Raw genomic sequence first — 18,135 nt, 5'->3', positions numbered from 1 at the left:
CCTGTTCAGGGGGTGACCGGGGAGAAGACTCGTCGCGATGATGTCTTCTACGCCGGTGCGAAGTTGGTGATCGCCGGTGATGTGATCGCTTAGATCGCTCATTTCGCCGCCTCCAGGAGTGCTCCGAGCTGTGAAATCAGCGATCGGTAGGCTATAGGGTTAGTGGTAAGGGGACACAATATTTAAGCGTACTTATAAAATACGAGGCAAGTTCTTGAATCTAATCTAGGAGTAAAATTCAGTTATTTTACTAACGTTAGCGACCGTTCTTCATAAGTACAATGTGGATCTATTTGGTTGTTCAAGTTGTCGGGCGGCGGCATGCAACATGCTAGCAGTAGAGCCCTAAGGGCAGGCCAACATCTGCGCGCCGTCCCTATGATCTTTATTATAGGCAGTTTTAATTCGACTTATGACAGCTTATCGTTTATGTTTACATCACATAATCTTAAATTAAACGTCATTTGTTAATTTAATAATACATATATTTAAAAGTCTGATATATTTCTTTAATTAAAAGCGAAAATTAAAATTGCAAAATAGTCGTGTACAATTGCGAGGTCGCCTTTAATAGCAGGTCGTGGATAGCACTTTTCTCAAAGGTAAATAACGATAAGATAAACGCTTAGCAAAGCAGCTGAGCGACGATGTTTGCAATGTCACCGTCAGGGACGAACCGCCGTGGACCACGATCGCGAACTGACTGCCAAGAGTTAAAAACCCGTGTCGCTCGCGCACTAGTTACAAGTTAAAAGGCTATGAATTATATTTTTTCACAACATAGCACCAGAACAATCACTCTACGTCATTCATTCTTATGATGATTTATCATTTGTCATTTATTTGCTACAAAAAAATGATATGCCTTAAATCGTATTTTTTACAACTCACCGACAAATACGAGAGGCAAATGGTTTAGCCACTTCAACAATTCTAATAAAACTTGCACTTTTTCCTTTCCTAGCGGGATATAACATAATATATTGATCGGAATTAATTTTGTTAATTTAATCTAGAGGATTATACCGAATTTCTATACGCGAGTGTTTGTGTCTTTACCCAAGATCAACGACGAACTGCGACAAGCCTATCACAGTATCAAAGCTAATGGTATTATGTTCCGCATAATTGGTTTATGTGATGCAAGAATACTTTAAAATATATGCTATTTATAAAAAAACGAATAATAATTATATAATCAAGAATTCACAACATGAGTGATGTAATTTAAATTATAATTACAAAAACAAGATGTTAGAATGATAGCTTGGGTTTGATAGAAATCAATGATAAGGAAATGAAGCTAAATTTAAAATGTTTATAACGGATCATAAATTACTCGTTTCAATAGATTATTCAAAAAAAAAATCAAAGCGGGACAAGTGTTACAAGTACGGCTGGTAAATAGGTCCAACATACATACATAAATAATGTCTACACGAGTGGGTGTATGCCATTTGCGAGGTGTAGTGTCACATTGTTTAGCGCCAACCGTGGACACGTTGAACTTGAAAGCTTCCAACGGACCTTGTAGGTAACATGTGATATATGGATAATGAGACATGTTAAATTCAATGCTTTGATCTTTTAGAATATATCCTTCTATACGCTCCTTGAGAAATACAGTTCTTAATTGAAATCGACTAATATTGTCCATAAGCTCTAAACAGGAAAATACATATTCTGGTTAATAGTGACGCGTACTAACTGTGATAACTAACCAGCAAATATGGAACACAGGAAATTCCGGCATTTGTTTTGCCTGAGGAATGTCATTTAATGTTTTGCTATTAAATAAATTTAAGTCCGAAACAATAACAAATTACGCGGCTTTTTGGTAAATCTTTTATTTATAATCTCATCTTATCTGGTTGAAAACCACATGAGAGCTACACTAACTACAACAGGAAAGCGTCACTAGTCTTAAAAATATCGTTAATTTTTCCCGGCTATTAGGTCAGGAAGTTAGCAGACTCATTTGAGTAATCTATGTATTAATAAGCAGAGGGTCTCCTCATTAGAATAATATCATAGTGAGCGATGACGGTGTCAAAGTCTAAACAGGCTACGCACGTCACACGATCCATCGCGAATAACAAGCAGCGGAACATTCACTTTCGACGACCAAACACATTTGTATTATAATGCGAACTCTGTCTTATGTATGGTTTCTTCGAAAACCGGCTAGGAGTTTTCTCTAAACGAGTCCGAGGGATTTTCAACACGATTCATCATCAGTTGATAGTAAATTTGGAATATTTAATACGTCATACCAAATTATGCAAGTAGGTATAAAACCCACTCAATTGAAATGCTGATTTTTTTGGTTGTGAATGCGTAAACAACATAACAACGCCCCGAACAAATATTATTTCTTTGTTTCCTACCTTTTACTGAATACTTAATTTTTATGACTAAATAATCACATAACAATCGCACTTAATTATATGAGTAATGAACATAATAATAATGAGAAAATATTTAAATTTTACTTAACCCTGAATTGTCAGATCTAGACTTTTGTGTTAGTAGGTGTCTAGGAAAAACGGAGATTTGACACAATTATAATAAATGTATGCATAACTGGACTGAAATTACGTTAAAAATAACGAAACAATGGCCGAATGCGAAACAAAGTCAAACTTTTTGCACAATTTCTACGGACTGTAACGCTTCTCAATGAGTAATTGTTTTGTTTTCTTTCATGCAATACTAAGGAATAACGGAATTCTTAATTACTTTTTCTAGTATAACAGGACTATTTCAGCATTAACGTTTTTTGTTTTTTGAAACCCAGATTAGAAAATGTAATTATTTAATCATGATAATGTTTATCTGTTTAAAAAGCGAAGTGAAATTATGTACATGTATTTTTAATGAATGTGGCACTAAAAATTACGAAATGAATATTATCCTGTGTCGTTAAATGGCGCTTACGAAATAATAATGAAAGGTGAAATCGATTTCAGGTGTAATCCGCGAATCGTGTTTATGTTGTCGCGACGGCCACTTTCTGTTCGTCTCCGCGACGATGGCTTTAAAGCTGCTTTACGATTTGTCAACAATACTACCACTGTAACATTTCTAAATCCACACGCCACTGTGAATGTAATACGCGGCGTATAAACGGTAGCTTTTCAATTAATCCACTGAGTTTAATTTTAAAGCGAGATCTATTTATGTACTACTAAAATGTGCAATCGTTACGCGGGCTGCCATTAAGTAAATTGAGCAAATGCTAAACTGAAAGCATTACTGAGGAAACGTTAATTTTCAATGCGGTCAACGCTCAACCGATATGTATTACGGTATCCCACAACGGTTCTTTATATTTAGAAACAACGAATACACGTGGTACCGCATTGAATCATCTCGTGTTCTGTTTACAATTCAATATTGGAGTTTCCTCATGCCATAACTGATCTCTTACTTTCTGAAGCGTTTCGGTAACGGAGAACATTTCGCGATTGCAGTCAATATTTTTGACATAAAGTGGAAATTTAGCGCGCGGTGACACTGACGGTTGAGGTGTCTCGAGCTAATAAGACGGCACTCAAAGGTCGTCGAGGCCCCGCGGTACGCAATCTCTACGCTAACTACGAGAGTGAAACGGCTGCAGCACAATGGCCAAAATCGATCGGACGACCGGTGCAGTGCGGGCACGGTTACGAAATCGAGAGGCAAGCTCTTTAGAGTGACACGAGCCATATCTGGTCAAGGACTTTGGTGTCCGAGACCCTATCGTTTATTATTTTTTTATGTTATAAATAATAACTTCTAAATTTTTCAGTTATTTGGTTCATGTTCATTTATGCTATTCCGGCTATAGGTAAATATACGCACAGTAAATATATACATGTTGTTAAATAATGAAATAAATAAATGTTATGGTGTGAGAGCACCGAATAATTAACGGGTCTGCGTCGGCCGTCGACTGTATGACTGGCAAGGCTACACCGGATGAGCGATTACTGTGAACCATGTCAACACTGCAGCCGAAACTAATAGCACGCCCGCGCCGCACTCGGGTCAATGACAACACTAACTGCCTTCTAAATGATTAAAAAGAGCCAAATCAAATTTAAATCGACTCCGTTTATAGCTGCTTGTAAACAGTCGAGATTAAATATTTAAATTATTAATCTATAAATTATTAATGTAAAGCCTAATAGGGGTATTTGAGACAATTTTGTATTGTCTAAGAAAGATGGCCAACAGTAAGCGAATACTTAAAATTATCGAGGCTCGCGGCACAATACTACTACAGAGAAAGTTGATTAGCCTGCGTAACTACGAGTTTTTACATTTTGTCAGATGTACGTGAATTGACCACTAATGTCGGTTCGTTAAAACACTTTGCATTTTCATCTTTACCAATTTATTTACGCAAATTGTGACACTATGTAAATCGTACCGACTTAACACGCTCGTCATGTTTGAAGAAAGTTATAATGGATAATAAAAAGTAATTTAAATGCAGATTACGATCGGGAGTCGGGACGTAGCTCGAAATAATAAATTATAAAATCATATGATGTAAGTGATATACCTATTAGTAATCACGCAATACAATGTGTTTATGTAAGAAAACTTTATTTCATTACTATTACACTGAGCACAAAAAATGTGTCATAAATAGTAAGTTAGTAACATAATATTATGTTACAATTACAATTTATCTACAGTGTGGATCTCTTTCATAATTTAATGTATAGGGTATTGCAACAAGTCGGAAATAGTCGAGAAGTCGCTTAGCAACAGGAATTCTGTCTAGAGAAAGACATAAAAGACAATAAGAATGAATTACGTCATGCCAACCACGTTGACAAATCCTTAGCGAGTGTTTAAACCAGGACGGGACCTTGAAACATTCACTAAAATGCTATCGAGACGAATCTTTTATATTATAGCTGCGAGCGCCCACGGGTTGCAAATACTTTGCTTATTATGTTAAAGTCTTAATGCCTCTATTATCTCTTTTGTTTTTAAACAGTTGAATATACGTATTACTATGTATTTGCAATATTAACTTATGATTTTCTCTTAGGTAACGTGTCCTAGATCTTTGGGACATTCGTTACAATGACAAGCTTGTCGATTGTAATCCTGATAAATTTTGATATTCAACTATAAGCGATAATGACTACAATAATGTAGCAATAGTTAGCGGGATGGAATAAAGCTCCGGCGTGGTGACTCAGTACCGCTTGTGCAACGCTTTTGCACAACCGGTCCGCAGACCCTAAGCTTGCTACTGTCAAAGTGCATAATGTTATTGATAGTTAAGATTCTATGTAGCTTTGTTGTAAAGCGAATTAGATTTATTGGCAAAACGTCCATTGGAATTTATTATTAAAGGATATTTAAATTATTATGCGAAATAGATATTAGTGGATACCGTCGAATTATTATTATTGAAACATCACGATCGCATTAGGAAGCTTTAAACGACTTTGCGACTAAAACGCAAAATATACAACATTTCTGTTCGCCAATGCCATCATTAGCTTTTACCGAAATGTTCATAAACGAAAAGTAAAAGTTCTAAAGTAGTTTTCTCTCTAAACCAGTAGTTACGCTGATGCACTCGAAACGTGGTCTGGCGTGTTTTATTTTATTATACTAATTATACAACTACGTTTATGTTACCGGGTTACTTAACTGAATTTATACTCCTTGATCGGATCGACGAAAAGTAGTTTAAGCTGACGTGAGGGATTGGCAAGGTGTTAGTAAAGGAATCGGTGATGCTATCTCCGGTATTGTACATACGATACGCTCCACTCGTGCTCGCGCATACTCTTCTGGAAAGCGGCGGACTTGGGCGTCCACGAGTCCACGCCGAGGTAGAGCGCCGGCAGCTCGGCCACCTTCACCTCCAGGCGCTCGGCGAGGCGCTGGTCGACGAGGGACTTGGGCCCGCTCGTGAGCGGTCTCTGTTGTTCCTTGCCGCTTCGCCGTTCCGCACCACTGTAACCGTTTAGTTTCTCGCCGTTGCAAGACGTCACGCTTTTTGGACCATCTGTGCTGAGCAATTTGCTCTTAACGGTGTCCACTTTACCGTAACTTTTATATTGCACTGATTCTGTTCCATTCGCGACTCGCGAATATTTCGTAGAATCATATGTTTCGCCGTTCAGACTTGATGAATATTCGACGTTCAGATTGATGTCTTCGTCTAATCGTTTCGAAGTAACGTCATACCCATTTCGTTTGGTGTAACGATCTTCATTGATATGTTTTATAAAACTACTTTCGAAACTAGTTTTACATTTAGGAACATTGTTAAGATAGTCGCTAAAACTTAAATCCTTATTGTGTAATCCTTTATCACAGTTATTCTTTAATGTTTCCTGAATATCCACACCGTTTCCGTTGTATCTTCCATAAGTAAAGCTAGCTGGCTGGCCGTTATCTATCCTGTTCAATTTATCCGTCCGTTCTGCTTCTTTGCTTTCAAATTCATGTTTGACGAGTGCAACACGCGAAACTTCTTCACTGCTCACTCCGTTTTTAAAGGGAGATTTTGTGATAAATTCGGCAGAAGCGATGCCAGCCCTACTGTGTTCAGATGGAACGGTCCAGGTGTCATGTTTCTTTTTGTCACTACTTTTCGACGACCACGCTTTGGCCAGCGCGGCTTTAAGCGCCTCTCTTCGTTCGTGCACGCTCACCCTCGGGTACTCGTGAATGGGAACAATAGCTGGAGCGTAAAGAGTCGAACGCGGTGTCGCTCGCGTTATTCGAAAACTTCTGAACTCCCTGTTGAACTCCGAATTCAGAGAATAGGCTGGTATTCTCGAAGTCACCATGTTGAGATCAAAATTTTCACTATCGGTAAAACTATGAACTAATCAATGTTTAATGCTCACAAAAAGTCCTTTTGTATAAACGAGCTCACTAAACACATGTCGACTCTACCTGAAACGATATGAGAACAGTGGAAACGTGTTGAACGACGTGGAAATAACGTAAACAGTTAAGTTTAAGGGAGCGTGACGCGATAACAGAAATGTTTATTTTCCATGTGATACAAACATGGGATTGTGTCAGTGATGGGCCGCGACCTTCGAGGTGGGCGGTGGCGTGGCGGGACAACGCACTGGTCAACGAACCGCCCCGTCCTGCTCGCAGCTTGCATAATGCAACGCAAACGGCTCGCCTTCCACATCTCTTATGCAGTAATGTTACTGGTCACGTTTACATTGCGTACATAATTTATTGTTTTCAACCCGAACATGATTCAATAGCCCGATATTTATTATGATAACGGCCGAGTAAAAGATGTAAGTATTCTGTAGTAAATATTGATAAAACGGCACATAAACGCTGGTTAAATATGTGGAGCAGTAATGCCGTATAAGTGCAACAAGTGTCGCCTTGATGTTGTCCCTAATATGGCTAGTCGCGGAGCTGCCATATGGCCCGCAGCCGATACATCCTCGCCAGTTTCCACTGCTGCATAGGGGGTCATTACTTTTTATGTAATCCAGCGATTAACCTCGTCGCATATGTAATGCACCTTGACATTAAATTTTCTGCAGTTTAACTTTTAAAGATAAAATTCAAGTTGTAAAATGTATTCATCATGAAATACATATTTGTTAAATAGAATTTAATATTTTTAAGACATAAAATAATCATAAGAATAAAAACAAATACTTTTCATAAATCAATAACACACAGACTAATTACTTATGTAGGCACTTGCATAATGAATACAAGTTATATTTAATTAAGATAACACAATCCCCTGTTTGTAAATGCATCAGCTATTGTTATGAGGCTATCAGTGAAACGTTAAAGTAAACATTTAAATTAATTAGTCCAACACGTTTCCACTAAGTGAAGATTCCGCTGAATCTCGTTCGACACATATGTAACTTAATCACACGGACGTAAACACCGATAAACACAAACATCTGCCGCGGCCGCGACTCGGCGGCTGTACATATTTCGTATCGTGAAGAAGTTTCACATAAATGAAACGCGATAATTGCGTCGGTATCGAAGGAGAGCTCGAGCAGGCACCGGAAGCGAGTGCAAGAGCGTCGGCCACAAGAGTATTGCGGTCGCGACGTGCATACCTTCTCGTTGCGCGCGCGAGAACTGCGTGCGGTGTGCGTGCACCGCTCTGACTGAACTGACTGAAGGGAGGCAACGCACGCTCGCGGCTCCGCGGCCACCGAGGACCCCACCGCCACCGCCTCTCTCGAGCGGTCTAGCCGGTCCGCCACAAGTGACTCTATCGCGGAGCACTACGGCCCGAATCGCAGGAGCACTGACCTTCGTACCGTGCCAACTTCTAAGCCAGTTTCGAGTGCAACCCGTGCTCTACTCACATTTCCAAGTAAACTCCCCCACAGACGATATAGCTAACAGGATCGTCAAGGACAGGAACGGATTCCTTGCCAATCTCAACAATTATCTTGATCGTTTACCGTCAAATGAAAACTACTTTTCGTTTTAGTATATACCGGAAGAAGTCTTATACAGTCGATAATGACCTAAATTAAGTTATTTTGTTGAGAATATCTTAATTCTTTATTTTATGTCTTGTTTTTAAACTTCAAAACCTTACCTCGTACATTATACGAAGAAATTAAATCAAGTTTATTACCTGAAACAAATACAATATATCATTAATATTAAAACATGAAGCCGTGATAAGAATTAGTGTACATTAGGTCAATTGAATTTCGAAACTACTCCATATTAATATTGTAATATTATGCATCTGGGGCATTAGAAAAATTTAATAGTGTGTGTCAAAAATAAACAGAAACCTAATTATTATTCTTAAGTAAATAACTAAATAGCTATAAACTTTGTACGGTCTGGAAGATTGTTACAATGTTAGTCTGTTCGAAATAATTAATTTATTGTATTTCCTCAAATCGGGACATTCAGCGCCTGCGGTTATAATACCTTGATAACAAATCACGTTTAAGGACAACTCAATGCCGACCCAATTAGATACATATTTTTAATGTTTTGCACGGTGAAAGTGGAACTTGCGAAACAATCCTTTAGGCAATTGATTACACTTCGAAATAAACATAAATCGTTACTACCTACGTGTACATCTGACGAATTAAACAGTATCAGGGTCAATACATACTTTCTTATTTCATATAGTAATGAAGCATACTAACTAGCGGCCTGTTGATATACTTTATTTATTTAACTTAAAACTTCTTTAAAAACGTATTCGCCGTAAATGTCTCTATTTGCTGTGAGAAATATAAACACTGCCTAGGCCAGAGCATTATTGCTAATTCATTGGTGAAGTGTGTCACTGCCAACGATTACATTATGCTCTTATGATTTTATTCCCCTTGGGGCTTTAAGTGCAACACTTGTGACCTATATGGTTTGACCATAAATAGATAAACTAAAAGAATTTTGCACTGACATTTGCAAAACATTATAAGACATTCTAGGTTACTTGATCTCGAAATTTCTCACGCGTTACTTTTACACTAGGAAAATTTCGGAACCAGTTTCTAAATTTTTTGGACAAAATTGCGCAACTTGCAAATATATATTCAATCAATTAGTACATGAGTAAATTTTATGAATCAACATCCGAAACAACCGTTATCTTTTTGATTCGTACCTGCTCTACGTGGAAAGAGTGTTCAACTTAGTTTATAATTTTTAATTCATCGCACGTTTTTATTGATAAAAAACAATCATGATAATTCAGTGAAACTAAGCAAATACAGAAAAGATAAAAATTTTGTCTTTTACAAGCAGGTATACCGTAATTTACAAAAAAATGTGTACAATACACAGGTTTGTTTTATAAACATAAGTACAAAAGTGATTGTAGCGAACTGCGTCAGTCACATCATTTGCCGGCAAAAAAACAAAGACACCGGAGGCGAGCAGCCGACAAACGGCGAGGTCCAATGACCCAAATGGTTCATTACTGGGGCGCTAAGACTAACGAAAGAAAAATCGGTCACCACGGCAGCGATGCTTGGTTCCGTTTTTTGCATTCTTTGTTAGGGCATATCATTCGAGACTTTAAACCCAGAATAAATTATACTTTTTTTTATTAAAGTATTTTACTCTTAAATCTACATCATATTTAACGCTGATACAGTGAAGTTTTAAAACATTGCTCTACAAGTATATAATATTTAGTAATACAGACGCAAATCGTCGTCCATATAAGGTGAGACCACCCGATTAATGGCGTAAAAAACTGAACAACATATGTAGCTCTATATTATCCGAAACATTTTAAACCATATCCGCGTCATGATAGCTACGAACGCATAGAATTAGTTCCAATCCGTAAATGGTACCTTAACCTGATCCGGCAAACACGAACTGATAATGAACCGAACCATTCTTCATGGTACCTTTAAATGGACTTCCCGAATATTGATCCTTCGAGCTTACAAATTATAAACTAACAAAAATCATATTCAAACAGTCACGTTTCGCGGTAATTAGGCTACATTAGCATACGGAGATGCTCATGTATTTCAAAAGTTAACACAATAATAACCGAGTTAAGAGTAACGGTCCACATTAATCATCGAGGTCAAAATTGGTCATACACCGAATACATATAACACATACATACTTTATTACTCCGATATTGATTCATCATCATTACGGGGACCGATAGTCATTGTACGCACTAGTTTCCACGCAATTAAGGTCCTGTGTCAATCACCTTTGAGTTTTTTGACACGATACGGAACTATTGCACAATTTATTGTTTAGTGTCATACCCGTTTAAATGTTCTTTCATTTAAAACTGGTACCGGAATATAACGTTTACATTCATAAACGTATTTGTCACTCATAAGGCTTTATCGAAACGACAGCGACATTAACACGGGCCACATTGTGACTTAGAAATAATATTATAAGTTAAAACGTTTAATCGTAAGCGGGACAGGAGAAAACAGTCCACCGACTTGCATTAAAATACCTTTCCCACAAAGACATACCCGTTGTGCTTCTGAGAAGAACAACAAAGATCCTGTACTCGTTTGTGATTCACGCTTCAGTCTGGTCTCCAAAGCAAAATAATACAAAAAGCTCCACTTGTGTCCAATAATATGGCATAATAAAGTATCGGATTACGAGTGTTTGCGCACTCTAGATTGTGAGAAACATTAAATTAATGGAATATTTATAAAGAATGCAGTATCATACTTTAATGTTAATAAAGCTATTCTTGATATGAAATTTATATCAGTCTGTTAAGCCTTTAAAAGGAACTTAGATTTATGAATCTTTAAGTATATTAATTTAAAAATAAAATTGCAGCGGAAAATTTTCTCTCCAGCGAAGTTATTTAACACTATTCTAATCCATACTGAAGCTAAACAGATTCTTCTTTTATTTTCTTCTGAACTTCCTTTGACGTTGGGTCAAACAAAAAACACCATTACAATAACATACATACAAAGTAGTTTTTTTAATTGAATACTTATTAAAAAATGTTAATAGATATATTTTTTGTCATCCTTAATCCTTCCAGTGAATTAGCTTATTACTTAACTAATGGTCTAAGGATAACGTCATCTAAAAAAGCAATAGCAATTAGGAACAGTAATTTCTCAATTAGTAAATCGTTTCAGCTAAACGAGAACTACTTTTTATGACAATTAAATTTGCGAATCTAATGGAGGCATTCCATCAATTAGGGCAGAAGGCTGTCAGCTTCGGGCTTACAGTTGGTTCGACGAAGCGGCGTGTAGGTGTTGGCGGGCCACATTACAGACTCTCATACTTCAAAATCACTTGATCCTATATGTAATTTACATTCCAGGTTTTCGGAACACTTGATCATATCGATTAGAATGCGTTACAAATTGATGCACACGTGGGCGATGTACAAAATTCCGAATCATCATTTAATAGCAAAAAATGTACTAAATGCTTGTTATTTATTAAGTAATGATTTCATGATGTGTAGTTACATTCTACACATTCATAAATTTGTGATGATTATCTAAAGCGATTATGTTAACGTTTAATGAGCATCGAAAGCATAAAAAACTAACACGCATTAATGAATAGGGTCATAAAAGGTACATGATGAATATTTTACCTATGTTTATGGTCATTGCCCTATCAGTAATTAGCACCTGCGTGGGCAGGTGACTCAGAAATCTTTTACTCATAATAATTAGAATAGAATAATTGTAATGGAATGGATTAGTTAAAGAAATGAATGTAATGAACATTTTTCAAGACCACTGTTTGACAAAAATCAACTTAACCTTTACCATCAAGTAATAAGTATATCAATTTTCAAAAATCGTTTATATTCATACAAAAAATACATACCACCTAACCAAGACACAAGCTTGTTAATGGTTTCTGATAAAAAAAGCAACTACTGGATGAGTAAGGCACACTCATTTACCGATAAACGGAAGAAGGTTTTTGTTCAATAACGATAGATTATAATATATTTCCTTTTACGTCATAGTGTAATTAATAATAATTAAAACTAGAGGCCGGAATCACGTCCAGGTGCAAAGGTAACTTTCGCTTATTAATATATCTCTGATAAAAAGGGAAATCATGTCACGTCCGATGACAAACGACTGCAGACAATGTGCAGCCACACGGAGGTGGATTATAATCAAGGTCACGGGCCGACACCGCTTCCAAAGACGTTTGAAAACAAAAGTGAACACGCTTTACGCACCGTGGATTTATTGCGATTACGCAAACAGAAAGCCTCCAGTTTCGAGGGTAATAGAACATTGACAACCTACGCGTTTCGACGTTCCACCTTCAACAATAAGTGTATATTGGATTTATGAAACCATACCTTGGAAACGCATGTACTTAAAGGTCTTGAAATAATAAATATGCTTATTACTATGCGGGTGAATTAACCACTTCATTCCGCGTGTCATAACTTAAAGAAAACTGTGCTACAATTAGCGCGCGGTCATAAAGCAAGCTCAACCACTTACCGACGAAAGGTGAACAATTCATAACAATTACATTCTGCTTAAGTTATGATTAACAAGCGGTCAACATAAAGTAAACCAGAAGCGGATAAATGCTTCCGCGTACGGACGAATTATCGAAAGATCGTTTGCAGTGTTTTAGTGCGACGACGCCTCCATCGATTTCAGCACAATACGTGGGCGGTCGATGCATTGCCGATCCATAAACGGAAATCTTGTTTACCTACTTGTCTTCCCTTTAGGATAACTGATATCGATGATCGGCGAAGCTTCTCATTAAATACCTTTACGTGAAATATTTGGAATCCTATATTTATTGTCTTAATATCCGCATACGCATAGATACAGATCGTCCTCGGATGTAAAATCTCACAGTAAATGTGCATTCGAGTGATGCGGGCTTATTACGTTATTGTATACGTTAGCGTTGCATGTAGAAACAACGACGTAAATTGGAGCCTATTATATTCGTCCGAAAAGGAAACAAATAGATCGATTAGCATAACCGACAGAAACCCGCCGCAGTGTGCCTTTATTTAGCGGATTAAACGAGTGAGATTTGCTAGCTCATACATTTACATGTATTAGTATAAGCTAGTAGTTACCTACTAGTTTTGCATATATTATCAATAAAATGTCATATCCTTGCGTACTAATCGAGCTAGTACAGAGACGCATATATTTCACAGTTTTATTTGATGCTAATGTGATAGAAGGAGAGGGTCAAAGTCATTGCTAACACATCGTTTGGTCATCTGCATAACTAACACAAAGAATTATCTATGACTCAGCTAAAGTACTTCCACGCTACTTCCTGACCGATGGAAGCTCATGCGCACGTGCGGCTAAAAAATGCGATAAAAAATGAATGATTGCAAATCGAAGACATATTGCTCATTATCATAAAATTTTATTAAACTAATTCTCATTTTATGGAATAAAAGATACATTTAAAATAATGATATCTGCAGCCAATTATACATTCAACGTATAATTGCAATTCTTGGCCGTAAGAGACATTTTTATTGGTGAAAGTATTTTATTATACTAGTGTTATTAAATCTTTGTTTTTATTATATTACAATAGCGCGCAAGTGTTTTTGATAATTTAGAATTTTGGGTTAGCACCAATCATTTGGCCCTGACTCAGCCGAGACTAACTGTATCAGTCTAGGTACCGAGTTTGTTCTAATTACCTACTTTTCGAGTTCAAATTACCTACATTCAAAACCTCTGTATAACTCAATGTCGCACTAGTTCATCTTTTGTACAAAGAAGGCTGTGATTATAGTTAAATGCAGGTCACCGTCGCACACATGTGTTTTGATGGCAGAATAATTGTAGAGGACGGCACGCCTTTGAATGGATTCGGAATATAAACTATAAATTAAGAACTGTAAAGAATACCTTACCAAATCGCATTTAATTCAATTCGAAATAACTCAGAACCGAATAGCCAATTTCGCATCATTTCGATGTAAAGATAATAAATTAAATGTTTTTATGCTGTTCTCCATTTGACTATTTTTATTATTTTATAGCACCACCTACACGTCTCATTACATATTAAATACAACTTTTTCTTTTAATTGCCCACATATAATTAAATATAAATTTTATGAATTTGTACCGCTTCAACGATACTTATTTAGTATCGACGTTACTGACGACATCATTCAGGTCTTTGGTGGAGCTACGATTTATTTTATTTGTTGTTTCAATCAAACGTTTAAAAACTGAATTGGATAAAAAGTAAAACTTCCATTCATGTGTCACAGCAAAAAAGCCTATGTGCTATTGAAAACACTTTCACGGCTCATAATATACGACAACAATGGCGGCTTTGTACATTTCGAGTTGAGCAGAAATAAAAGCAGATATTAATTATCACATTTGTGTCCGTGTGACCCACTTGTGTGAGGCACAGAGTACAGACATGAGCGCCCACGTATCCTCGCCGCAAGACAATGCTATATTGTGAGCGCGTCGGTTCTGCGAAACCTAATACATAAACATTACAAACCCACCCTTTAACTTGGCTCCGATCTTTCGATTCAAGCTTATTATCTCACCATAATATCCATTATTACTTTTCGCAAGGATTGTAAATGGCAATATCTAATCTGGCTCAATGAATGCGAAAGTGCTCGGTTGACTGCAGTAATATAAACAAAAGTAATACCTGTGGGTTAATGTTAATAAATGGATAGCTTAACATGATGTTGCTTCGCATTAACTTGGCGGTTCATAGCGATTAGTAAAGATGGATCTCATCGAAATATTATAACATTCATATATCAGAGATCATTGGGTAATCCATCCCATCTTTTTGAAACTTGTTTTAAAATAAAATGAATTCAAAATCAGCAGAATTTATAATTTCCTAGGAATATTTTTGTTGATGTAACATTTACAACTATTTATAGCTTTTTTCATAACACAATAAAACAGTATGTTTTTACTAATAGATAGCTTAATGTGGAATATGTATAAAGTCAACCGAAAATGTGATTACCTGAACACTTCGTTTTAGTACATAATAATTAACAATTAGGAGCCTACATGTCTGAAGCGACTAGACGGCTAGCCTTCGAAAACGCCTCCTTAGCATATGTGGATATACCAACTTGGTAACAAGCATTACGTAACTTAGTGTAATGCACTTATAGGCGGTAGACACTCGCGTACTGAACTCAACCAATATATTACATTAACAGGTATTTCTAAATTGGCAATAAAGCCAATCCGAGAAATTCTTGAATTAATTTACATTCGAACGCAAGACTTTAAAAAATATATCATCTTTTCGTTAACAACGTACCGTAAAGAACACTATTTCTAAGATACTTATTTATAAACGCTTGTCACGAACATAGTAACGAGATGTCCACGTAACCATGTAGCTGGTCTGATTAACTAGAATCTATACTAATATTATAAAGCTGAAGAGCTTGTTGTTTGTTTGAACGCGCTAATCTCGGGAACTACTGGTCCGATTTGGATAATTATTTAAGTTTTAGATAGCTCATTTATCGAGGAAGGCTATAGGCTATATATCATCCTGCTACGACCAACAGGAGTGGAGCCACGGGGGTGAAACCGCGCGGAGCTACTAGATAATTATTGAAAAAAAAAGTGCGAGTCGGACTCGCGCACCGAGGGTTCCGTATGTGATGTAACTAAAAATTTATGGTTTTCGTAATTTTTCCTTTATCTATGCTATAAGACGTTGCTTCGTACCAAATTTCAAGATTCTGAGTTCACGGGAAGCACCCTGTAGGTTTTGATTCCCTTGCAAGTGTCGAAAATTTGCGGCATAAACGGCTGTATCTTTTGATTGCGTTGGCTTAGAAGTTTGATTTTTTCACAGCTTCAAGGGACAGTAGACCTGAGTAATTGATATAAATTTCAGCTTCATACCTCCACGCGTTCCTGAGAAAAAGGGTCTTGACAGACGGACGGACGGACAGACGGACAACAAAGTGATCCTATAAGGGTTCCGTTTTTTCCTTTTGAGGTACGGAACCCTAAAAAGTAATAATACCAAATCATACAACATTTTTTTTAACAATGAACGATCGGATGGACCATTAACTTATGCGCATACTCATTTGGCACATTGGTTTAGCTCTCATATGAATACAATGACAAAACGCCTGATGACTTTTTCGATATTATTTTACAAGTTTTAGTTCAACCGTTATATTGTGCCCACGTACGTACAAGTTTACGTTACAAGCTTTTTATGTGATTAATTGAGTGGAATAATAACAGTGGAAATGTTTTGTTTTCTTTGTAATACTTTATGATATTGTAGTATATAAGTGAGGGTAGACACAAATAATATCACCGATCGTGTGTCAGTTTGTTGCCGTGAATAAAAGTGATTGCATCATCATTGTGTTTCAATATAAATTAAGCCTCAAACACCATAATTGGCGACCAGGATGATATTAAGTTAATTCCCCCACATCTTCGGTTAAGTTTTCTCTAAGCTTGAAATTCCCAATGAGAAAATATCGACATCATTTTATAATTCTACGAAATTAAGAGTAATCAACAAAATGCTATTAATTATAAATTTATGCGATGCGATTGCCAGCCTCTGGTAGCTTTCACTAACGCCCACCTCCTGGCGCAGGAACGATTGTATTACACGTATTAATTTACCTTCAAAATAAATATACAACGATAACACTATTTGGATTCTTTGAATTTATTTTCGGTCGGTTCCATTACGAGAGGACTTTGTTTTTACGATTAAAAGAGAGATCAACTTAATGCGCTTTTCAATTGAATAACATGTTACTTATATATTAAAATACGCGTTGAATATAGCATTCAAAAATTAACTGTAGTCATTACTGAAAGTAATACATAATAATGAAGAAAAATATGAGCATTGAGCATGTTGCAAGTTTCGTACAAAATTAATTAATTAGTCTTTTAATTAAAAATTTCTTTTCCAAATTTGATTGACATAGTAATAGCGAAAGTAAAAATTATGATACGGTTTATAATTCAAAGACGGAGAAAGGTTGTTTCGCGTCTTTTTACATATTTTGGCAAATTGCATCGCTGCTTAATTTGGCATTTTATCCGAGTTAGTTTTGGAGCTTGAAATTTAATTGAGGTTCAAACCTGTATAAACAATAAACATGCAGTTTAATTAATATTGCTTCGCTCGTTTTGTAAAAGTTTGCATGGGTCATTTCAAATATGAATTTGAAAGCATCAAAGAAAATATTGACTTGACGTTATTTATATTCTATGCACAATTTCTAGGTAGCGGTTAATGAAAAACCTGCCTAAAAGCTGAGACAAACAAAATTTTAACTACAAACTACAAAGCTAGTTGTATTAAAGCTCACTTTTTATGGTTGCCAATATTCTTTATTCAACCACCTGTACATTTAAGCCAATTTACTTTCCAGTATGATACGAAGTTCCACAAACAGATCATGTATCGAGGTGTGCAAACGCAGCAATAACAAGAAGCGGTTAGTATCCAATAAGCAACAGACACCTAGAACAATACGCTTGTGTTTTACCCGTTCTTGCAGCCGGTACTTTCTACAGGCCCCGCCCGTTCAACAATGAACAATCACATTATTATACTTTTTCCTTATATTAAGTAAAAGTAAACATTCGTCAGTTTTTAGAGAGCGTCTTGAAA

General features: G+C 36.5%; 1 protein-coding gene across 4 annotated transcripts in view; it reads right to left on the bottom strand.

Moving 5' to 3' along the window:
• Positions 1-18,135, bottom strand: part of Doa (CDC like kinase darkener of apricot) — a 50,166-nt gene that overhangs the window by 18,095 nt on the left and 13,936 nt on the right. For 2 of the 4 annotated variants that reach the window (XM_090101818.1, XM_090101819.1), the window contains one exon: positions 2-128. In XM_090101818.1, the coding sequence (XP_089957944.1) occupies positions 2-128 (127 nt within the window). Of the gene's footprint in view, position 1; positions 129-5,772; positions 6,922-7,832; positions 7,990-8,087; positions 8,205-18,135 lie in introns of those variants that run through there. The other 2 variants (XM_090101816.1, XM_090101817.1) reach the window with 2 other exon arrangements.

Source organism: Colias eurytheme, chromosome 5 (genome assembly GCF_061535395.1).
Source record: "Colias eurytheme isolate Ceu_HAF_F1 chromosome 5, ilColEury1 Martin Lab GWU primary, whole genome shotgun sequence".
NCBI lineage: Eukaryota > Metazoa > Arthropoda > Insecta > Lepidoptera > Pieridae > Colias > Colias eurytheme.
This window is presented reverse-complemented; position numbering and strand designations above follow the sequence as displayed.